Genomic DNA, 25,229 nt, shown 5'->3' with positions numbered 1-25,229 from the left:
ACTGAGAGCCCAAAAGTTTGAAATTACTTATTTTTCTGCAGTTCTATCCAGGCAACAAGTGGTTCCACAAAACCCAGGTTGCCTAATGCAGGATTATGAAAATGCACAGAAAGATATTGCTCTCTGTAGCAGAGGAAGATTTAACACCAACCCCACCCCCCATCTGGCAGATTCCAGCAATAGAAAAACATAAAGACCCATCAGAATAGAAAGATTTTGTTGTTGTTTCTTTCTCACCAACTTTTTGAAAAGAAAAAGGTAGGTGAATTGGATGCTGTGGACGCCATACTAGGAAACCAAAGAGCAGACCAATACTATTTTTAACCTAAAGTTATAGTAACAAAATTTTGTAAGCCAGCATGCGCCTTCCCGATCCCTCGCTTTATCTTCATGTGAACAAGGGAGACATTTGCGTACATTACAGCCCTGTCCTGGACTCAGGTTTCTTTTATCTGACTGTTACCTTGGCAGTGGCTTTTCCTCCTGTCCCTCAAGGCCATTCCCTCTTTTCACTACATGCTGTGACAGTCTTGGCCTCTCAGTAGTATGGAGCTGGAAGCATCATCAATGAATGGGCAAGTCAGAGGCAGGGATAACACAGGAGAACATATTCTTTGAAGGCAGGAGGGAGAATGTTGTGTGGGCTGGAGGCATACTGAATTGTGTACGAGTGTGTGTGTGGGAGAAGGAACATCATACTGGGCATTGGGGATGCAAAAGATATCGGGCCATATTTATGAGTAGGGTTGTCCAGGAAGAGGGGCAGGAGTGGGTCAGAGTGATATGAGCCCCACATGTATGACATCACATACATGTACCTTCTGTCACTTGGACAGAAGCAATGACAGCCTGTGGAACAACACTGTGAGCAGGATTGGGACCCCTCCCCTTTTTTTTCCCTTCCCTTTTTGCAGGGAAGAGGGGATATGGCTTTTTATTTGTTTTTAACCTATATTTAATCTATTTCAGGATTTACACTACAGTTTCAGTATTTCTTGCCTTATACTGGCAGGAAACTACATCACTGATTTTTATTGAATTTTAGGAGTCAAAAAGAACTTTAGGAGCCACAAAAAGGATAAAGATTTCAAGGGCTGCAGACAGCCTTTAAGGTTGTAAATTGTCCATCCTTATCTTAAATCCAGCTAGACCTTGTAGAGTCTAAACTGGCTGCTTAAACTGTGTTGGGTAGCAATTTGGAGGCCAGTGCAGCACAGAATACGCTAATCTCCTTCCAGCTACTTATTCTCAATAACTGTGCTTTGAAATAATTGTGGCTTTGGAGCAACCTGGGGTGGATCAATCTGTTTCAGATGCGGTCACTGCTGTGTATCTTATTTATAATCCTGCTCTGTTCCATGTTCACATTAATCTGCAATTTGGGGTGGAGGCATTTGTACAATATTTTTTAAACAATTTAAATCCTTATTTATGAATGTGCTTCCTTATAAAATACTTTTAATATGCATTTTGAAACATATTTGAATTCAGAGGAAAAAAATGATTTATATGCTCACCTTAGTCCAGAAGGCAGAATTGGCAAAGATTTTCCTATCACTCCTAATCTTCATCACACAGCTGAAATTTGGTAACCAATTGCTGAAAAAAAGAACAGTAGTATGAGAAATGAAATCAGTGTGTTAGACCTAGACTAGGTAAAGATGATATGGATAAGGATAAAGATAACGATCAGAGCCAGTTTGGTGTATTGGTGAAGGCATCAGGCTAGAACCCTGGAGACCTTGAGTTCTAGACCCACCATAGGCATGATGCCAGCGGGGTGCCCTTGAGCCAGTCACTCTCTCTCAGTCCTAGGAAGAAGGTAAGGGCAAACAACTCCTGAAAAACCTGGCCAAGAAAACTACAGGGACTCATCTAGGCAGTTGCCAGGAGTCAAAAACTGTGGCAAAGGCACCAAAAAATAAAATAAAATAAAAATGCACTCAAGTTAAAACATCTTGGAAACGACATGGATTCAGTGATGTTTTTTTCTTAGTAACACTGTGATAGTGTTTTGCAATTACCTTTTCCAGGATGATTGCTGACTTCGCAATCTAACCTACAGCCTTGGAATCCCCCGGTAGTATCCTGTCCAAACACTAACTAGATTTAATCACTTTATTAGGACTTACTCCAGGTGGGTTCATAAAACCCTGCAGCCTTCATCTAGGAAAGAATGCTTATATTCATTTCTAGAGCAGGATCAATCATACTTAACATTTAAGATTTTGTTTCTGACTGAGGAGCAAAAACAGTCTTTTTCTTTTTTCAAATCAGCTTTCCAAAACAAATTTGGTGGCTGCAGTGTGTACCTAACCCATTTCTTTCGGTGAGAATGGTGAACATCTTGCCCCCGTCCCAGGGTGAATGCTAGCCTCCACTTTGATTTCAGAGTCCCAGAGGCAAAAAAATGCTGAACAGTCATTGCTTTATCACCTGTGACTCTGTGGAAGCAGTTCTTCCTTCCTTTTTTCACTCCAGCGAAATTAGCTTAGGGAAGCAAAGTTTGAATGGCAAATTCCTGTTATTCCAAAATGCCCTACGCAGCACCGCATTTCCTTATCATTCGAGCACCAGCATGTACTCACTGAACTATCAGTTCTCAGAAATGAGCCCCTTTCTCTTCTTGGCTGGGTTTAATAAGATACGCTACAAAAGGAGCCCATGACATGACATGTGCTGGTGGAAGGGAAGAGAGTGGGAACCAGCTAGCAATGATTGTTCCTTTGCTTCTCTTTTTCCTTTCTGTTCTTCACAGTGCGGTTTCACTAGTGGGTAAGTCACTGTCAGTTCTTTACCAAGAATGGGGATATTAAGATGAAATAGCAGGTTTTGATTTCTTTTTTCCCACCCAGGAGAATTCAGACTTTCAAATGGATATTAGTGATTTGATGGGCATACATAATGCTGGCAATAGGATGGGAAGACATGTCTACTTAAACAGTCCATTCTGTTGCACAGGGCTTTCCTCTGCCAAATCATTCTTTGCTGCCAGTTTGAAGATTAAATAAAATAAATAACAAACCAGAACACACACCCACCACCTCTAATGCAATCAATGGAGATTGGAGAATGGGTGTGCACTATTATAAGCAGAGAATAAGCTCATGTTACACGAAATGTGTATGCATATCAGGAAAGAAAATGAATATTTTACTAGTAGTTAGCCATTCTGTTAAGATGCAGTTTTACACATAAAAGGGTACAATAAGTTTTTAAATCAGCAGCATGGTAACATTAGTGTTTTTAACTTTGAGGGCAAAAATAATTCTCTTTTAAAATCAGCTGCTGAATACTTCACTAAAACTACAGCCTCATGTCTACTTCTTTTTGAGTAATCTCATTTGAACTCACTGGGAATTATTGATTCATAATAATTCTTTAATGACTACTTTGTACATGATTGCAGAGGAAAGCTTTTAGGATTTTCAGAAATTGGGGTAATGCAAAGGGTCATTATATTTTGTTTAACGCATTGCTTAAATGTCTGGAAAGGTTTTTGCTTTTTCTTTCACCCCCATGGAACCATAATTAAAAAGTTGGGAACCTACTATATTCTTTTATGATTTTACTGAAAACCAAACCCACTTTTATTAAATACAGAAGTGTGGGTCTGTAGATTCATCCTTGTTTCCCTATGTTTCTGCTGTGAGACCAGCACGTTGTACTCTATGCATCAGAAAAGTTCTGCTGGGTCTGACTAAAGACCCATCTAGCCTGGCATTTTTATCTCATTTTAGCCATGCAGATGCCTTGGGGAAGTCCCAAAGCAAAACCAAAGCACAAGAGGATTGTCCTGTTTGTGTTTCCCAGCTACTATCTCTGTTAATAGAAGTAATATATAATTGTTCTCATGATTAGCAGCCATAGGTAATCCTGCTGTGGAAGGCTGCTTCAATGAATAGAAGGCGATATCAGAGGAATGACAATGCACACCATGCTCTTAACTTCTCTGCATAGTCTTCTGCACAGAATCTCAACAGATACCTTCTATGCAGAAGTCTGGATCGCCTATGCAGAGCTCATGAATGTCCTGAAGAAGAAGCCGAGATAGTTATGTTCTATTTTGTGGTGTAGTTAGTTGTGGATCTCATACTTGGTTTGAACACCAAACACTCTTTTTTAGGCATAGTATAATAGCCTTGCAGGCAATCTTTAGTTTTCTTGCTGCTGGAGTGAGGGATTGGGGGGGGGCACCTATTTTCATTGCTGTTCTATAGCTCTTTCTTGGGGATAGTTTTTTCACAGTCTGCTGGTATGCGCAGTATCCTGTATGTAATGTTTAGATTATGGTTATTGTTATTATTATTGTTTTTTTATTACTTGGAAGAGATACTTCAGATAATGGGTGAGTATGAGCATGAGCACAGGACTTCTTTAAGGCAGCTATGTCTTTTTTCAGACTCCTGCACAAGCCTGAAAAAAGGATGTGGCTGCTTTAAAGACAACCTGAGAAGATATTCCTGTGTATTTTGAAGCAACTCTTTGACACATGCACTGCCATAATAATTATCATTCTCATTGCCAGGGCCACCACCACAATCATCCCCATTGCATTTGTATCCTGCCTTTCTTCTGGAAGTTCAAGGCAGCATTCATGAAATTCTCCCCTCATTTTCTCCCCACAAAAACTTCGTATCTGGGTTGAGAAAGAGGGAGGGGCCCAGTGTTACCTGGAATCTGGTGAATCTGCATCTCTCCAATCCCAGGAAGAAAGACGGGATATAAATTTCATTAATAAACACCTTAACACTATACCATTACTTTTTAGTAATGTAAATTGCTAGAGTTGCGATTCTTACAGTTGGGAGGTAGGGACGTCCTCAGGGGTGTGTGAAAGAAGTCAAGATGGTGGCTGTGACTGTCCTTTTTTTACGTGCATCGATCCATATTTTAAAAAGGGTAGGGCTTCAACCTTGTGGCTGCAGATGCCATTTTGAATTTTTTCACCCCCTTAGCCTGTGGGTACCCCTGCTGGGAGGCCATCTGTGGTCTGCAGATTACTCATGCTATCAAATGAAGATAACGGATTTATAATGGCTTGTTTTCTTCCATTAGAAGAAATAGCCTTTTCTGGCTATCAGCAAAAGCCTGGACTTTTAGAAATGAAATTATGTGCCTGGGGAAATGATTCAAAGTAAAATATTTCATCTGATGAGTTGAGAATAATCCCTTTAATTAGTCTGCTGCTTTTATTTTCTCTATTCATTATCATTTTAGTGTTCTGCTTTTTTATTAGTTCATTGATGAACTATTTTAAACTATTTATTGTGCTTTTGAATTGTTCAGAATTTTTATTTGATGATTTTAGTGTTTTATATGCCACTGTAGAAACACGTAGGTTTGAAGAGAAACGTACAGTTTCAACAGTTCTTACTTCTAATTAATCTAATCTAATCTAATCAACATTTGTTACAGTCATAAACCAGCATAGAAGAATGATCTATAAAATTGCTTACAATTGGTTACAATTTCAGTTGGTTACACTTTCTCAAACCTTTAAAAAAAAACAACCTTTATCACTAGATATCACCATAAAACATGACATTTTGCAAACACTGCATATACATTATTAGTTCATGTAAACTAATTCAAGTATTATTATAACAATGCAATAGGAGGCTTTATCACTATTGGTGATAATTGTATATTTCCTTGTATTGTCAGTAAGAAGAAATGACTGTCAAACAGCAAGAGGTGATGTCTTTCACTCCCATCAGCTGTATTCTGCTTCCTAATGGCGTAAGCCAAGCAGAACAAGAGGCGGAAACTGGTTTCTGGCTGAGATAAGTCTAGGCCAACTTTTTAACTGAAACAGAAGAATTTCTAGGTCATAATTCTGCAGGAAAGCCACCTAATGCATCGCAGGAAGAAAACAGAAAATAAAATGTAGTGCAATTGGTGTAGAAACCATTTATGTGATAAACATAGACAATAAAATCTGGCTTTAGTTTATCTGGCAATAAAATTCCTAAAGACCAGTAGAAAGCAGCAGAGCAAACCAAAACCTCTTTGCAGCCATCTAGTAGTTACTCATGTTTTTGGAGCCCAAGTAGAATAGCCCAAATGCAAATAAAACTAATATTTTAAATTCCCAGGTAGGACTAGCACGTTTGGACACTATAGTCCATAGGAAAACGTATAGGGATTTTAATCTCACCATGAAGAAAGATTAACTACAGTTTATTATGATTTGCAAATCTCTGACCATCAGCTGTTAAACTGGTTATGCTGTTTAATTTTATTTATATCCGCCAATCTTGTGAAAGCTTAGTATGGTCAAATTCAACATGTGTTAATCCTTAAAGCACTTTTAGAAATGTTTAATACAGGTAGTCCATGGGTTAAGAATGCCCAGTTTTAGGACAACCCATAATTAAGAATGGAGCCTATTGTAGCAAAATTCGAGTTAAATACACAATGATTCGTGTTAAATACACAATGGTTTGAGTTAATTGCACAATACTACTTATACAATATTATACAATAATACTCTTCTGGCTTACATACGAATCTGACTTAAGGACAGACCTTGGGAATGGAACTCGTTCTTAAACTGGGGACTATCTGTATACTTGTTGGAAATTCAACAGGAGTTGTATATTCATTCTTCTGATCTGGAAGACTTATGTTTAATTCAGTGATGTACAAGACTAGTTCTTTTTAACCAACTCTGTTGCTAATGTTTGCTTTACTTACGCTTTACCTTACTTTTACATGTATAGATACAAGCACATTTCTAATATATAATGAAGACCATAAAGTCTGTGTGCATGCTCAGTCAGCCAACTACGTCACAACTGCTGCTTGCAGTCATGGAACTGAGGCACAGGAATTCAAGTGGGTTTCCAGATACCAGCTGATGAGTGTTTCCTTGAAATTATGTTTCGGAGTAGCTTCAAAGATTGACTGGACACCAGTTCAACTGTATCCATGCGACTCAGCAAGTAGTCTCCAGAAATGGGAATGCAAAAATGATACACTTTTTGCCATCCATGAAGCAAACCTGTTTTTCAACTATGGCAACAGAAATGAAAAAAGAATTATGCTCTACCAAGGATCCGGGTTATGGAGTAGATGGAAGGTCTTTGGAACTAGAGATGACTTATGTTCTCGGGGCTACGAAGGTAAACCATGCGTGCTTTCTTCCTCTTGCATCCAGAGGGAGTGGTAGTCAAAAAAGGTCAAGATAGTGGCACAGGGGGAAAAAACTATTCATTAATTAATTTATTATTCTGAAAGAGGGAAAAACAAGAATGTGTTAAAAATATACAAAACATTAAAACTACATTAAAAATTAAAAATCATTAAAAGAAAAAAGAAAGACACCCACACTTCTTACAAGTCACACTAGGTTGGAAGTGAGACAATCTTGCGACTGTTCAACTCTTAAAAAATGAATATTAGAATCATATCAGAAGCCAAGATAATAAGAATTAATAGCCAAAATAATGAGAATTAATTTATTATTTCTAATTAATACGAAGCAATCCATCCATAACTTTAGGGCCAATCAGACAAAAACTAGTTTTAAAACTTTGTGTTGAAAGAAATCCAAATGTTGGATGTGGCAGAAGGCTATGGGCAGAATTATATTCCTTAAACAGTTTCCAAATTAAGTTAAAGTTAGTACTGGACCTATTTTTAGATACAAAATTATTTTTGACATTGATGCATACGCTCAAAGCTTACTCCGACAGTCCTCTAATGAAAGGATTGGATGTAATTTCCGTGAAGAAGCATAGTGTATCTCAGTGATTATCTTATATAAAGCCAACTCAGTATACAGTATAAGGGTTGGTGATTGCTTCACAGAAAAAAAAAAAAACTGATAGAAAAGGAACGTCAGTATGTAAAATTTGTTTCACCCTACAATAAACCATGTTGCAGAACTGCTCAGCATTGTGGCATTGCCACCACATATAGAAAAATGATCCAACCTAATTGTTATGTTTACAACAGTCTTTTGAATATGGATTATCCATTTTGGCAATCAACAATATTCCAAAGGGAAAAAAATCTTATATCAGTTTTTTTTTCTGACTATAATATTGACAGTATACATAACATTTACCCTCCATTGATAGTCCCATTGTTGCTTATAAATTGTCCTGTTTAAATTATGTACCTGTTTAATCATGCAGTTTTTAGGTTCTGAATCATATTTCTGTAAGATGTTGTGTATACACACACACACACACACACACATACATGCCCCTAACAAATGTTCTGAGTTTTGTGTTATAAGCATTTCAAATCCAGTCAGATCTCTAATGTTCTACCCTGTTTTTGTAATTCCTTTTGAACGATACTGCTTACTGGAAGATATTAAAACCATTTCTGACCTTTCTGAGAGTCTCAAAAGATTTTGTCTTTGTTTTATTAAAGGTTAAATCTTGTGGTCAGTATGAATTATTATCCTTCCATTGCTCATTTTTAGTATATTTGCTTTCTTTATAGTAAATATTTAATACTGAAGCAAAGGAAGATAGACCTGGACTACTGGTTTTTTTTTTTAATTTGATCCATACTTTAAATAGGCTACATACAATCAAATGCTCTCTTACACACTTCTATTTGTATCTGACCAGAGATATTCGTGCAGGCCTTCTGGTTCCTCATTTCTTCATTCATGTCATATGCGGAATTACAGTTGAGTAATACACTTCAATGCTGCACCAAAATATCTTCTATGTTTTATGTTCAGCCTTTTTTTCATGGGAAAGAAATTGGTAGAGGGAAAGGAGAAGGCAGTTGCAAGGTGAAGGCAGAAAGCAGTGGAGTAACACTGAGAGACCTCTTACTAGAATCACCCTGAAATTTGGCAATTCCATTCATACCAAATAGTGTGTGTGTGTGCGTGTGTGTGTGTGTGCATGTGCCTTCAAGTCAATGTTGACTCCTGGTGACTGCCTGGACCTATCCCTGCAGTTTTCTTGGCAAGACTTCAGAAGTGGTTTGCCACTGTCATCCTCCTAGGCTGAGAGAGGATGACTGGTCCAAGGTCACCCCACTGGCTTTGTGCCTAAGGAGGGACTAGAACTCCTGGTCTCCCAGTTTCTAGCTGGGTGCCTTAACCACTACACCAAACTGGCTCTCTATACCAAATAGTGTACCCCTTGATATTGTCATGCAGATCCAAAGAGCCATATCACACTGCTCTTGCTGACTATCCCTTTTCTGCACACGACAGTGCATGCAGCAAGTAGAGATATGGTGAAGATCTCACAGTGTCCCCTTTGGACCCTCCACCATTAGCTTTGGCAGGAGGCCCTTCCTTCTTCTTCTCTCTAGGAATGAGTGCATTTGCATAAGTGGTCATAATATTTTAATTATTTGTTCTCCCCTTCATTCCAGACTTATTTACGTTAAAAGGCAACAGCAATGGAGCTCCTTGTGTATTTCCTTTCCAGTATACTGGCAAATGGTATCCAGACTGCACACTTGAGGGAAGGACAGATGGTTTGCTGTGGTGTTCAACTACAAGGTCTTATGATTCGGACAAGAAATATGGATTCTGTCCTGTGAAATGTAAGGATTTTTAAAGAAAAGTTTGGATCGTGAAGTGTTACTAAGTAATAGTTTGTGCTAAAAGTATCTACTAATTAAAAACATTATAGAGGATTTTTAATTGTTTAGTACGAAGTGCAAACAAAAGTACCATCCGTGGTTGTTAAAGGTATCTTCTTCATATTTCGTTGTTTTTTACATCAGCATACCAGATTCAAAATGCAGAAGTATGTTGCACTGTGCTCTATCAGTTAAAACTCAATTTAACTTCACCTCTCTTGGATATATTATTATCATGTGCAAACCTGTTTATGCCAGTGGTCAATTCATATTTGCAATATATCTTTGCATATTTGCATATACATTTAATAACAAATAAAAAATAAAAAATAAATAAAAATCTTCAGAGGAATCCCACTAAAAGCCGTGCTCAGCCCATGGGTATCCGTAAAAGTGGGGGTGGTGCAAGTGATGTCACAGTGTTAGGTTGTCACTGTACAAATAGATGCAGATTACATAATCTGTATGATGATGTCACGATGCACGTAACATCCTCGGGGCTTCCAGTGGATGCACACGGCTGAAGTTTTGCCTACCATATAGTCCCATAATCTGTAGCCAGAATGCTGATTGGCCCTTCTAGGATATGCATCTTGGATTTTTCTTGTGGCTTTACCAAACAAAGCTTCAGATCTATTGGATCTCCTAGTGTTCAGCAAAGTGATTTGCTGGATGCCTTCCATGGCACAAGGCTTTCTCCTACTGCATCAGTGTGTTCTTGTGCCATCTAATCAACTGAATACTCAACCTATAAAAGTAGTAATGTGAAATAGATGGGAGAATTCTGCAGCCAAATACTATACAGAATGGCCATCACTTATCTTGTTGACTTTCACTATTGTATGGCGGAATGTTGTGGAAATGCTTACTTTAAAACAAAAAAGACCATTATTGATTGATTGATTGATTGATTGATTGATAGGATTTATATAACCACCCAACTCAAACAGAGTGACTCTGGGTGGTATACAAAAATCATCAAGCAACAAACACAGAGAAAACAACCCATACCATTAAAAACCAACTAAAGCAATAAAAGGTGACCAGAACTAAAATATAGCATAGCTCATCCAGTTGGGAATTCTGCTCATCCAGACCTTGGGCTCTGGGGAAAGAGGCAGGTCTTGACTGCCTTTCTGAAAGCCTGTAGGGTTGGGGCAATTGTATGTCAGGGTGAGGACTGTTCCAAAAAGCAGGGGGTGCCACCAAGAAGGCACATCTCCTAGGACCTATAAGGTGATATTGCTTCAGTGGGGGAACCTGGAGTGTGTCCTTTCTGCTGAAGCATGTGGGACTGTCAAATACGTTTGGGAGCTGGCAGTCCCACAAATAGCCCCCTCCTATGCAATGTAGGGGGAGACCAGTTTGGTGTAGTGGTTAAAGTACAAGACTAGAAAGCAGGAGACTGTGAATTCTGGTCCCACCTTAAGCACGAAGCCAGCTGGGTGACCTTGGGCCAGCCACGGTCAGCCTCATGGCAATGGCAAACCACGTCTGAAATCTTGCCAAGCAAACTGCAGGGACTAGTCCAGGCAGTCATCAGGAGTCAACAGTGACTCAGAGGCACACACACACAAGCAATGTAGGGTTTTATGGGTGATAACCAGTACCTTGGAAATGCACCAGGAGCTTATTGGGAGCTAGTGCAGCTCGCAGAGTCGAGTCATGCAGACGTAACTACTCACACCACTGCATTCTGGAGCCATTGATGCTTCCGGATGGTATTCAAGAGCAGTATATTTGAAATCACATCAAGTATGTTTCAATAATTCAGTCAGTATTATGGAGTCAATGTAGTTAATGTGATATGTATGTAGTTAATATGCAATATGACTAGACATTACCTTGTAAGCCATCAGTCAATTAAGTAGAGGCCATATTATATACTGTAAGTCCTGTTCATTATTAGTATGTGTTTGGGTGGTATGTCAAACAACAACTATAGCACTGTTTAGATGGTAAAGTCTAATTCAGGAAAATGTGGAACTGCATCCTGACCTTCTGACACGTTTGTTTTGCACATTGTCTTTTTTATGTTTGCCCTTGCAAAACTGTCTAGTGTACAGGAAGTTTGACAAATAGTTCTGATCTCTCTCCTGAATTTTGTAATTGAAGAGCTTTCATTTGAAAGCATTTCATTACTGAGGAGCCTGCCTCTTCTTTTGGGGTCTCAGTCAATATTAATGCAACAGAGGTCTTGTTCAGTAGATGACTTCTGTATTAAGCAGTTGATGAATCAGCAACCAGCCTTCTTCTCCTTTCTTATTATTTGATGCTGGACCCTGTGACAAGTGCCCAGCGTCAAATAAACTCAGAAGCTATGGTTCACTCATCAAACTAAGGGATGATTTGCTCATCTATAGCTGCTGTGAACAATTGGCTTCACCCATTATGCTTGGTTAAAGTAAAAAAAAAAAAAAAAGCATTATGGCTTAACCGCAACTTGTTAGTCCATCTAATGTTATTTAGCATATTGTGTTCTAATGAAATTAGGCTTTAGATCCTAGATGAAGAAAAGGCTACCACTGAATGCATATATACAGTGGTTACCATTTGCCCAGGTATTCACCAAGAGCTTAATGCGATTCAGTGGCACCTAACTATGGTTACTGCAGTCTTTCTCAATTCTGATGACCTTCAGCTCTGTTAACATTCCCACCACATGGACTTGTCCATGTAGTCACCAGGAGTCAAGATTGTCTCAAAGGCACAAATAAGTAAATAAAACATGGAAGCTTGAGTGTAATACATGGTCTAATACATCTGGTAAAAAACAGCTTGAGGAAGCCTGGAGTAATAGCCCACACATCTGGAATGTTCCAAGTTCAGAGGTTAGTGCAAAATCCCCTCTTTTCTCTCTATAAACCACTACTTAGACATCCAGTCTTTGTGTATAGCAGCCTTATGCTTTTTTCAGCTGCTTGGCCAAATGAATTTATTCTGAATATGGGAAGCAATCCTCACATTTCTTAGTTAAAAATGAATTATGGTTATGCAGGCAATTTCAGGAATGTGGTTTTAGTCTTCATAAGATATTTAGTTTGATATTGTTTTAAAACTATTGGAAACATTGATGCACCTTTCTTTTAGCAGACGGAACAGGTAGATTTTGGACTACAGACCCTATGACAAGTGTCCAGTATCAAATAAACCCAGAAGCTGCTCTAACCTGGTTCCAAGCCAGTAAAAGTTGCCAGCAACAAGGTGCCAATCTGTTGGGCATCACAGAGATACATGAACAAATGTACATAACAGGTAAATAATCTATGTCCATTAAATGTACATTTTATGTCCAAAGAGGAGGCCTTGTAATTGTAATTTATTGTAATTCCCAATCCTGCCAAATTCTATCAACATGCCCACAGTTATTATCTGCCTATTGTTATCTTCCTGATTGGTGGTTCTGGAAAATTAGGACTCACAATTGTTCAGGAGTTCCACCATGCACTATGAATGTGCAGTGGCTGGGAGGGGAGGTGGCACCCTTGATCATCCACTATCATGAATAATTTAAGATGTAACAGGTTCTATGGTGTTGTTGCTTCAGAAATATGAGAAGCACCTAAGTGTATGCTTTGTCTCTGCCAAGACATTGTAGTTGTTGCTGCCTGCCATTCAGCATATATTCCTGAGACAGATGCATTGCTAAATGTTGATGCTTTTTCAGGGTTAACTTCTAGTTTGAGTTCTGCACTCTGGTTTGGTCTTAACAGTTTGGATTTCAACAGTGGATGGCAATGGAGTGGTGGCTACCCTTTCAGATATCTAAATTGGGCACCAGGTAATTTTCTCTTTTATGTTAACATTTACACTTTTAAATTTTACTTTTTTAAAAAATTAAAATGCTTACATCATCTTATTTTTCTTATTATATTTGGATAAAAATTGCTTTTAAATGTTTTCCTTCTCCCTTCTCCCTACTCTTCCTGAATGCTTTAATCTCAAAACCTTTGCTTATAGGCCTAATTCAAATTGTGGGGTCCCTGGGGTTCTCTGAGCTTGGTTGTTTTCTTGCACATGTTTTGTTACCCGACTAGGTAACATCATCAGTGCTAGAGGTCCAGATTAAGGATTAAGGAGTTTTCAGCTTGATGAAAACTCCTTAATCTCACAAGACATGGGCAGACGTAACCATAGTTTCAACTGGGAAACTGTCAGCATCTTAGACCAAGCTAAATCCGAAAACATGAGGGAACTCCTGGAAGCTTGGCTTTCAGACAAGTCAGCCATCAAGAGGCACATAGAGATAAACAACATTTACACACCATTCAAAAGAGACAGTAAAAAACTAAAAAAAGGAAACAAGAAGACCAAACTACCTCCTCGCCAGCAATCAACACCCAGATAAGCAGGGATTAATGCCAGGATTAACACCAGACAAACAATCAAGCAGTAAACAACAGCCTAATCAAGGAACTACCAAGGAGAAAACAGCCCCTCCAACACTGACAGGGCAAGTTACTGTATATAAACAGCAAACCCCTCCCTTCTAGCACTGAAGATGTTACCTAGACAGGTAACAAAACGTCTGTAAGCAAACAACCAAGCTCAGAGAACACCAAGGATTCCACAGTTCAACCCTGAGCTACAGATATTCTCTTCTATTACTAATTCAAATTGTCCATTTTGACTTACAACAATTCTAAATCAGGGATGTGCAACTAGAGGCATCAGGGCCATGTGCAGTTCCCTTAAGGCCTTAGTTCTGGTCTTCCAGAATAGTTTTTTTTGGGGACTGCCCACCGTTGTGGAATGTTATTGCCTGCACTTTGTGTTTCCAACCCATGCAGCTCGGGGAGGCAGGGTGCAGGGTGGGGAGAGCAAGAAAGGGCTGAAAGAGAGTAGGGTCACCATAAAGCATTAGGCTGTTGTGCTGTTATGTGCAAATGCACAGTTACTAGTAGGGTTGTCCAAATGCTTCAAAAGAGGTGGGCTTTCTATGGGCTCTTGCACATTCCAAAAATCTTCTTTTGATCAAATTACACAGCCTTTGTCTATATCTGCATCTACATTAGCTTCAATGAAGTTTTATGATATTAGGTGAGAGGTTAATAATACCCTTCTTGCCCGATACTTGTTTCTTGAAGGAAGCCCTTCGCCAGAGCCTGGGAAGATCTGTGGAGCAATAAATCCTGGTAAAGCTGCCAAGTGGGAAAGCCTCGAATGTGATCAGAAACTTGGTTACATTTGTAAAAAAGGAAATGCCACTCTGAACAACTTCATTATTCCTTCAGGTAGGTTAGTGAATGCAACATGGAGATAAGTTGATAAAATTGGTGGTGCCCTAATGGAAAAAAAATGGCGTTCTCTAAGTTTTCTTAAAATGTGTTTGTGAGTCTTTTCAGAAAGTTCATACAGAGGGAAGTCTCTCAATTTTCTAGTCCTAGGAAAGTCTAGTACTAAGAACAAATACTAGCTAACTCAGGAATATATAGTCAACTATTCCATGTTTAGAACCCTCTAACTTCCAGTAATAACAATTGTTTCAATAGATACCTGTTGAATTACCTAAATTATTCTGCAGGAATAATTTAGGTTTATGGTATCAATTTTTCATTTAATTTCTTCACTTCCTCATTAGATTTATATCCCAACTTACCTCCAGGACCTCAGGTTGGTCTACAAAGAGTTCCTTTCTCTCATTTCCCCCACCACCACCACCACCACAGCCCTGTATGATAGGTTGGGCTGAGAGAAAGTGACTGGCCCAAGGTCTCCCCAGGAGCTTCCATGGATGAGGATGGATTACAACCTGGGTCCCCCTGATGCCAGCCCAACCTCTTAACCACCACACCACACTGGTTCTCATTACTTCAGTATTTTTTCCTGGAACTGTAAAATCTATCAACTAACATGTGAAGCAAAAGACATCCATTTAGATTAAAAAAAAAAAAAACCTGAGTCCACAAATGTGTTCCTAGGACCAGACTGAACATGGTTGTCTGTCCTCTGATGTGAAAATGTCCTGGCTCCTCCAACTTTCTTCATTTCTTCCCTATAAGAATTCAGGGTGCTGAGGGAGGTATTTTTCTACTGCTACAATTAAACTACAGGAAGTCAAACTCTTTAGTGTCTGTGGCAAAATGTCCCAACAGCTCATTCTGTCTTCCCATCCTGATCCTGTGGACAATCTTTTTCTGTGCTTTCTGTCCTTCTGCCCTCCCTGTTAACTATCTTTACCCTTTCCTTAGCAGGGCCTACTGTATTTCTTTACTCTGACAGCCCAAGGTTTCTGTGTACATCAGTTTGCACGTGGGGCATTTTCAAAAGAGGACATTGCGCGGATTCAGAAAACAGCTGTGAATCTCTATGATCACACTAGTGCCTGCCTTCAAAGGTAGACATTATTTACTTCTGGCTTATCTGAGGTTTATTTTAAACCACAGTTTAAAATTAAAACAACAACTCTGCAGCGGACTTCTGGCTATTCTATTTTTCCACTGGCAGGAATTTTTATCCCACCACATTTCCTGGCTCCTGATCACAGTGGATACATCAAGGGGAAATGGGGATTTCGATCTTTGCAGCTTCGGCTCATAGGAACTGTTGGGATTTTTTTTGCATATGACCAAATACAAGCAAAAGGAGCTTTGCCTGTCTTATCACCACAGGGTAGGACCAAATATAGCCTATACCTGTGCTTGGTCAGATCTACTTTTTATCTTCTCCCATCAATGCTAATGCTCTATGCATTACATCTGCCACTTCCTCTCTTACAGATCCTCAGTAAACCAAGAAGCCAACTAGGACTGGCCAACAGAGAAAGGGCATTTGGGAATAATTTCATCAAGAGTCTGGGTTGCCTCACATTGTCAGTGGACAACCAGGTTCTTGATGGATTTGCCTGCCAGATTGTTGGGAAACTCCCCTAAGTTTCTGGATTTTTGGAAACCACCCAGTTTAGATGCCAGTGGTGGATGAGATGAATAGGTCTTGTCTTGCAGAGGTTGCTGGTAGCTGACAATCTCATCTGGACTAGGGAGTGATATGATGATGGCAAAGGAGTGATAGAAATTTCCTCCCTATCCAGATCACAAGGCAACTATTCTGATGCAAAAATGAGGTTTGTTGTATGTCCACCTATATGTGTTGAACCTAAAGAAGCCCATGGAAGCCATGAACTCCTGGACCTTACTGGTCCCATCCCCTGAGGTGAAGTTCTGAAGTTCCCTAGCACTAGCAGGTTTATGGTGAGGAGATGGTTTCCAGCTTGAGAAGGAAGCATCCCAATTCCAGTAAGTTATGGTAGCAAATTTCATATGTATGACAGAAATATCAGGTCTAGTAATCAGGAAAAGACCCGTTTGCTTGTAAAAACATATTTTGTTAACTATCCCAACTATCATGCCAATTCATTGACATGGTTTCCTCTTCTTGGCTTTCCCTGAAAACAGATCCAGGTGTTTCCTAAACATATTTATAGCATGCTTTCTCTCTGGGCTTATCTGCACAGTCTGGTTGCTTCATTGCCCGCACAGGCCTGCAACCATTTCTGGAAAGTAGAAACAAAAGACATTGCTCTGTGCTGACCCCCTCTCATTACAAATGCAAAATGGGGGTACATTTTCCTGTGGCTGTTTTAAAGTACTCTTTCTTCCCTATTGTAACCTCAAGTGCTCCTGTCTGCTTTGGCTGGTGTGGTTTGTTACAGGCTAACCCCAGCAGTTCACTGACTTCTTTGCAGAGGCACAAAGACCCCCACAGCTGAGTGAATGGTTGCTACCATCTCTAATGTTTTCAGGACCTACTTTTATCAGTAGTACCATAATAGCACATTGATTCTAACACTCACCTTATAAATAGAAAGTTGTTGGTTCAAAATCCAGTGGAATTTTTAAAAATAGTATCTTGCTTTCCCTGAGCTTACTACTTTTTTTTCTTGGGCTTTCTAAAAAAAAAAAAAAAAAAATCAAGTGGTATACCATTGCATAGTTTTTCCAAAATCTATAATTTTGGAAAAATCAATAATCTGTGAAACAATGCACTGCTGGAGATAGATATATTCTTATACCCAAAGAAAATTAGGACTCTCAGGTAAAGAAAAATAATAAACATATTTATATAATTATTTTATAAATAATTTAAGAATTGCACACATTTCTGTTAGGTTTGCAATTAGAAACCTTCAATTTGGAAGGCAAGTATTACAACTACTGTGCTATTATAGTGTTAACAGAAGAGCAGCTCTAGAAGACATTAGAGTCAAACAGGGCAGTAATAAATGAATGTTTACAGGTAGTCCTCGCTTACCGACTAATCATTCAGTGACTGTTCAAAGTTACAATGGCACTGAAAAAGGTGACTTATGACCAGTCCTCGAAGTTGTGGCCATTGCAGTGTCTCTGTGGTTACCTGATTGTAATTCGGACCCTTGACAATTGGCTCACATTTACAACAGTCACAGCATTCCACAGTCACGTGATTGCCATTTGTGATCTTCATAGTCAGCTTCTGAAAAGCCAAGTCAATGGGGAACCCAGCAGGAAGTCACAAGTCACAGTCACATGATGTCATGCTTAATGACCCGCAGCAATTCGCTTAACGACCGTGATGGGAATTGACATCATAAGTTTGCATGGTCACGTTTCACTTAATGACTATGCTGCTTAGTGATGGAGTTGCTGGTCCCAATTGGGGTCGGTAAGTGAGGGCTACCTGTATTTTAAAGTTTGTTGTTATTCTGCATGTGTGAGCATTTTGATTTTTTAATTTTGTATATACTGTATAAATTCAATTTAACTTTGTAAATATATGAAACAAATAAAAAATATATAAGGTCAGTAAGGCCTGCTCACAGGAAGGAACATGACTAGCATTTGCTTTCCTGGAATAATAAGATGTCCAATGAGAGGATGTGGTAGTCTTCTCTCTGGATTGAATATCATGCAAGCTGTTAGCAAAGTCTCCCGGTCCAGGCAGGATTTTCTTAAGCTAGTTTAGTGTCAAGCAAGCAGAAATACAGGATACAATTAGCTTAAAAATGCAGTGTAGATATGCCCTCTCTTTGTGTGTGCATGCGTGTGTAAGTGTATATACAAATATGCACATACACACATACATTCAATATACTGAAGCCATTTCCTTATAGGAATGTGTGCTTATTAATAATACATTATTAGATGTACATCAAAGGATGTTAGGTTATATTTTAATATTTTAATAAATATTTATAGAATTAAAAAAAAACACTTTTAAATGAAACAAGGTTGTGAGAGCCGTTTTCAGATCAGCACGAAAGATGACAGTTCCTCCCTTCCAAGCTCAACTGCGCCAAAAGGAAAAAAAATATGAAAAATGAAGAGGGGTAAAAACCACACGTATGCAGCAACTCTCTCATAGAGTTCACTTATCCAGTAAGCTGTGGTTCGCTGAACATTAATGTGATGAGAAAACTGCAGAATCACATACCACGTGAAACTGAAACAGACCCCACTGTGGCTAAAGATGTTCTGAGAAACAGACCTTTGTTCGAGTTCCAGCTTAAATGGAAACAAATCAGGAGCAGGAAGTGTGAGAAGGCAACTGCGAGCCTCTCCCTGATCTAGCGAAGCATGTTGTGTGAATGCTGCCAAAGATGCTCCAATTTTATGATTGCATTGCAATACAGCCAATGAAGACAAGTAGAATCCAGCTCCCGCAAAAAGCTGGCGGCAAAACATCAGATTTTCTGTACCTGGCATGTTGGTAGTCCAGGTCTTACTGAACACTCCCCACACGCCCAGGCATCTATGAGTTCTTCGTTCATTGTCAAACTCCAAATACTCTGTGAGATACTTTTAGGTACCCAACCAGTCTTCCTTAGCTGATTTCCAGATAGTTCGGACACACAGCTTTTAATTAGTTCTTCCTAAATCCAAGTTCAGTGTTCTCGTATTTTGCTTTGAGAAGTTCCCAGTTATCTGATTCCCCAGTCACGTCAATAATCTGGTCATGGCAACTGCTTTTGGACTTTTTTGCTTGAAACGGAAAGAAATGAAACTTTCATTTTGGGGTTTGATGACTGATTTTTTTATGGTTATAGAAATACTTTTTATTAGTTTAAACATTAGAGTAGGAGGTGAATGTATTATATATTTGGACCTGTACCAAAGAAAGTTGGAAGTTATCCTTTTTCTTTCTTTTTACTTTTACTTTTTTGCATTTTTAATTTCATTCCTTTTTTGGTCTTCTCTTTTTTTCAACTTTTTTTTTTCTGTTTCCTTATATTTTACTCTGTTGAAACTTAATAAAGTTCTTGTAAAAATAATAAAAAAATCATCATCATCATCATCATCATCATCATCATCATCATCATCATCTGGTCATGGCAGTGAGTCAGTGGTATAATACTGCTGCTGGAGCTAAAGTTGGAGGTGACAATTCCAGCCCTGCTTTCCAGGAATGACCCTGCCGTTCTCTTTTAGCCACTTCACATGTTATGGAAGAATGTGCATTTCTAAAGATAAGTAAGCCCATGTCAAGGAAGGTTGTGGTGAATCAGTAATATATTCAACCTAACTCCTCTGCTTTTGGATGTTTTTCAAAAATAACAGGAAAAGAGCTTCTGGCTGTCTCCATCTCCACCTCACCCCTCTTCTGTCCTAGCCAGAGCATTCCCACAGTAGCAAGTGGCAATTGATTGAATGGTGGGTTTGTAAATCAGACAACTAAGAAGATAGGTAAAATGTTTGGCTGAGAGGTCACACACAAACTCCAGTATATTTTAGTCTGGTTGCCATTTTATGGTTTTAGTTGGTTTTTAATGTATTGTGCTGCTTTCTTTAAGGTTATAGTTGTAGTTAATTTTTGTATGCTGCCCAAGGTCATTGGTTTGAGCTGGGCAGCCATACAAAGGCAATCGATCAATCGATCAATAAATACTCATACAAAGCATAACTTTGATTATTGTTGGTGTGGTGGTTGTTTTTCAGCTTCCGATATACTGGCGGAATGCTCTGAAGGATGGATATTTTACGTGGGCTGGTGTTACAAGATTCGCAGACAAACTGCTTCTTGGCAAGATGCTTCTACTCTGTGTAGAAAGGAAGGTGGTGACCTGGCGAGCATCCACAATGTGGAAGAGTACAGCTTTATTGTTTCTCTGCTTGGGTACAGTGAGTATTTGTATGGGCTTCTGTTAATGTTCAGTTCTTTTAAAAATATACCATGTTTGGTTTGGTTGTAAGTAACAACCGGGGGTTATTTAGACAGCATCAGTTTGATACATCTTGCTAAATGGTTAAGAAATATTACCGTTAAGGAGTGTAATTGTGAATCCAGCCTTTTTGCAGGACGTTCTGAGCCTTTCTGTATGCGTCCCTGCTCCTGTCTTTGAGAACAGATGCATTGATCTGGCAGCTCCTCATGAGTGTGGGAATGATGCCGCTCCTACAGAGAGGCTATGATTTGAGGAAGGAGGAACCTTGTATCTGTAGCCAAGCTGTGTGGAAATCTGACTTTCAGTTTCTCAAAAGTTTTCTTCCCTTCAAAAGAAGCCTTTCTGCTTCTTTCTTATTCTCAGGGTGCTTGGTGGGAGAGTTGAACTTCCTTCACTATTGGAGCTGGTGAAGGATGTCTGGAGCTGGTGTCACCGTTTTCTGTTATACAACTTCCCATCATTCTGGAAAATCTTGGGCTTCTTGGATTTCTCAGTCCCATGAGAGGTGTTCCTTTGAGACTTAACTGACCTGTGTGGAATCAGGAAGACTATACATTCACACAGATATGTACACACACACACTTTGGCTAGAACGAAATAAGTTCAAGAGCATTACTTCCACCCTTGAGAATTTCACTACTGTTTTCTTTTCCTTTGAAAGAAAATTTGAAAGCAAACTTTTTCTCATCCAACTGAAGGAGAACTGGGAGGAGAAAAAATACAGATTTTTTTTTTCCCCCATGGGGCACTAGTCTGGGAACTCTAGGAGCTGGAGGTAGCATTCAAAATTTGAATTGCCAATTGGCAGTTGAAGTAGCCCTTGCTTTCTGTTGCACTGTCACTTCAATCTGTGGTATGTTTAGTCCAGACTATTGGCTTTCATTAAACAAATGCACATTATCCAATCTATCCACCATGATTAGAAAGCTATGCTTGAAAATGTGGCAAGCAATGCCTACTGATCTTTTGGAAATCAGAAAGGAGGAATTGTTTCTCAATAGCACAGCTCATCCTTTGGGTACAGAAGGTCACAGGTTCAATTCCTGCATATGAGCTCAAAAGATCAGATATTAAGTGATTGAAAAAAACAATTTTTAGCCTGGAATTTTGAAGAATCACTGCTAATGGGTCTAAATATTTCAAGGCAACTGGACTTCCTGGTTTTGCTTCACAAAAGGATAATTAGATACTGAAAATATTTGGCCTCTATCAGAGATATCAAGACTTCTCCATATATAAGCACCACAACTGTGGTGGATAACAACTTCATACATTATGTATTTTTGTGCAATTTTCTTGATGTGTATCAAATCCAGAAACTGTTTCGATTAAATGTGAAACATTGTGAGTTTTGCATGGACCACAATATTCCACACTGGAGAGCGGGATTCTGTTTCTTGCAGCATAATATCTCTGTTGTCAGTAATAGGAAGTGTAGGGACAGAAGTGTGAGAGCAAATAGAAAAACCCTGTGAAAATTTCAGGAATTTAAAAGCAATATGTCTGTCATGAGGCAACAATCTAAATGACAGTAAAAGCAGGAAGTCAAATAGTATTGTGTGCTCTGTTCTATTGGATTTTGTACAAGCCCAAGGAAATCATATGTACATATTTTGGCAGTAACATCTTATTCATAGTGTTTTAGCCCAATGGAAAGGAAACACCTGCTATATTCTGGCATAGGGTCAGGTTGGTGCTGGCTACTCTTGTATGGAGGACAACAAGAACCAGTTTGGTCTAGTGCAGGGTTTCTCAATCTCAGCAACTGGGGCAATTCTGGCTGGGGGAATTCTGGGAGTTGAAGTCCACACATCTTAAGTTGCTGAGGTTGAGAAACACTGGTCTAGTGGTTAAGGCAGCAGGCTAGAAAGCAGGAGACTGTAACTTCTAGTCCCGCCTGAGGCATGAAAGCCGGCTGGGTGACTTTGGGCCAGTCACTCTCTCTCAGCCCAACTCACCTCCCAGGGTTGCTGTTGTGAGGAAAATAGGAGGAGGAAGGAGGATTAGGTATATTTGTTGCCTTGAGTTATTTATAAAAATGAACGTGGGATAAAAAAAATCTCAAAAAAACGAAAAACAAAAAAAACCCTCTTAAAGTCAAGTCCTAGCACCTGCTCTTGTTTAACTGACTGATTAGTATAAAATGTTTCTGCAGTGAGGCATCCCATTAGAAAACTATCGCTGAAAATCAGTCCCTTCATATTTCATATTTCAGTACTAATCAATGGAGGAAGGGTCCCTTTGAGACCATCCCTTATGTAGCACTTGTGAGACAAAGACCCCTGGTCCCACAGGAATGAGGAGCGATTGGCAGGAAGGGAGATGTAAGGCTATCTTCACTCAGCCTTACAACTTTTTTCCTACCTTGGACTGTGACCTCTCATTGCCCATAATGGTCAATGCTTGTTGAGGGTAAGAAAGTTGACCTTGACGGAGATATGCCAGAACTGTTGCCTGGGCAAAAAGGGCCTGAAGTATTTTTTCAGTCCAGAACAACAAGATAACATTTGGAAGTGACTCGGGCAGACACATTCCTAATTCACTGGACTATAAGAAGGAGGAGGAGTTACAGCACAATCAGACTTGCAAGGTTCTGCTATTATAGCCAATCTCAATAAGAGTAGTTTTAGCCTTCCCGTGGGGTGGATTTCCTGACCTGGTCTACCCAGTGGGGCTGACAATGCTTGATTTCCTTATGGATGTCCCTGCATATAACCCAAAAGTGGAAGGAAAGAGGTGGTGGGAATCTTGTGTGCTTGAGACTATTTGTGGGAGACTTGATCATACTGGCTGGGAGTTCTAAGAGCTGTAATCCTGACACATCTGGAGTGTGCCAGGTTGAGGAAAGTGACTCAAATGATCTTTCATAACCAGCAGGATGCCTGAATACAAGAGACAGCATCCATGGTGGATATATGTTTATCATGCCCTAGGAAAATTATATTGTTGTTTTAATTTTATTTCTTCTTTTACCTTAAAAATGTGCATACTATCCTCCAAAACCCATTATTCCAAAATAGCTTGCAACACGTTAAAAATCACATTTAACAAACACACTAAAATATTCATTAAAATGCAAGGTATAAACAGTAAAAGTGTAAGTAGCAGACTGATTATTTAGAAAGATTTATTGCAGCATATACATTTAAAATATTAATATATTTTTGTTTACCTGCAATGAATTAGGACCAACTGATGAATTATGGATTGGTCTGAATGATCTCAAGATTCAGATGTTCTTTGAATGGTCAGATGGGAGTCCTGTGACATACACCAAATGGCTCCATGGCAAGCCAACCCATGCTAGCAACGGGCAAGAAGATTGTGTGGTCATGAAAGGAAAGGTAAAAGTAGTTTTGACATTTCCCATTCTTCAAGTCCATTTATCTCCAATTTGATGCAGTACTTGGGTTTAAATATCTTGTCTGATCTTGTTTGTATTCTCTCTCTAAAAGTTCAACTTTCAGATGGTCCTTTGAAAAGCAAAACTACAGCATTGTCTTTGAAAGAGATTTACTCACTTTAAAATATTCCAGTGGAAGTCAAGGATAACTTGACAGACCACTCAGACAGGAGCTCTAGGCTCCAAACAAAGCAAAAATAATTCTAAAGTCTAGCCATTCAGTAAACTTGTTTGGCTGCATGAAAGAATGTGCGAGGAATCAGATTGCAGGAAATGAAAGAACATGCATTTTGACCCATAGCTGGTGTCCTGTCTTCTCAACACCTGACTTTTTCAAGTTCACCATGAAGTTCTAAAGACAGATTCTAGGATGAATATCCTTAGAATCCTCCTAATGAGTAGGAACTATGTGTAGTGAACTGATTAAATGGAGAGACACTTTTAAGTTTATTGAACCTAATGTGCATGGGGAATCTTCATGGTTAGAACCTGAAGATCACCAGGGTGGGTGGGGATATCAAAGATAGGAAATGTCTGAATAAGGATAATGGAAACACAATAGCAGAGCAACAGCATTAAAAATAGAGAACCTTAGGGACTGGACTACTACATGCTAGTTCCCACATTAATTATAGATAACTTTCTTACCGGTCAATTCTACAAAACACTAATCAGTAGACAGCACACTCATGACCAGTAGTAATCAATCCATTACTTCATTAAGATGAATTTACTTAATTCTCTTTTGGGATAATGACTTTATTTAGTCAATTGCTTCCCATCTTTATTTAGGTCAATAGCTCAGTTGTAGAGCTCATGTTTTGCACACAAAAAGTCCCAGATTTGATCACTGATATCTCCAAGTAAGGCTGGGAAAAACAGCTTGTCAGTTAGAGAATACTGAGATAATTGGATTTACCTTATTTTAAGGCAGTATCCTACAGAAGAATCCACAACTTATGGTAGATCAGCAATGGGAAATACTGTATGAGGTTCAGCTCTGTAACATATAACCTGCACCAGTTCTGATGCCACTCCACTAGTGGTAGTTTTGATATACAGTAGACTGTGCACACACACACACACACACATATATCTCCACTGCTGTGTGTGTGTATG

At 39.1% G+C, this 25,229-nt stretch overlaps 1 protein-coding gene across 2 annotated transcripts in view; it reads left to right on the top strand.

Annotated features, from left to right (window-relative positions):
- Positions 1-2,578: 2,578 nt before the first annotated feature.
- The window catches only part of LOC103068134 (mannose receptor C-type 1), a 53,183-nt gene continuing 30,532 nt past the window's right edge, over positions 2,579-25,229 (top strand). Inside the window, exons 1-8 of one of the 2 annotated variants that reach the window (XM_088150437.1) lie at positions 2,579-2,775; positions 6,726-7,127; positions 9,358-9,531; positions 12,664-12,825; positions 13,238-13,351; positions 14,658-14,804; positions 20,481-20,663; positions 23,894-24,051. In XM_088150437.1, coding sequence (XP_088006563.1) covers positions 2,670-2,775; positions 6,726-7,127; positions 9,358-9,531; positions 12,664-12,825; positions 13,238-13,351; positions 14,658-14,804; positions 20,481-20,663; positions 23,894-24,051 — 1,446 coding nt within the window. In that variant the 5' untranslated portion in view covers positions 2,579-2,669. Of the gene's footprint in view, positions 2,776-6,725; positions 7,128-9,357; positions 9,532-12,660; positions 12,826-13,237; positions 13,352-14,657; positions 14,805-20,480; positions 20,664-23,893; positions 24,052-25,229 lie in introns of both variants that reach the window. The other variant, XM_088150436.1, reaches the window with a different exon arrangement.

The sequence above is a fragment of the Python bivittatus genome, unplaced genomic scaffold (assembly GCF_059951505.1).
Source record: "Python bivittatus isolate LINGU-HERP-01145 unplaced genomic scaffold, Pbiv_v1 ctg000610_np1212, whole genome shotgun sequence".
Lineage (NCBI taxonomy): Eukaryota > Metazoa > Chordata > Lepidosauria > Squamata > Pythonidae > Python > Python bivittatus.
Note: the sequence above shows the minus strand (reverse complement) of the source record. Positions and strands in the feature narration are given on the sequence as shown.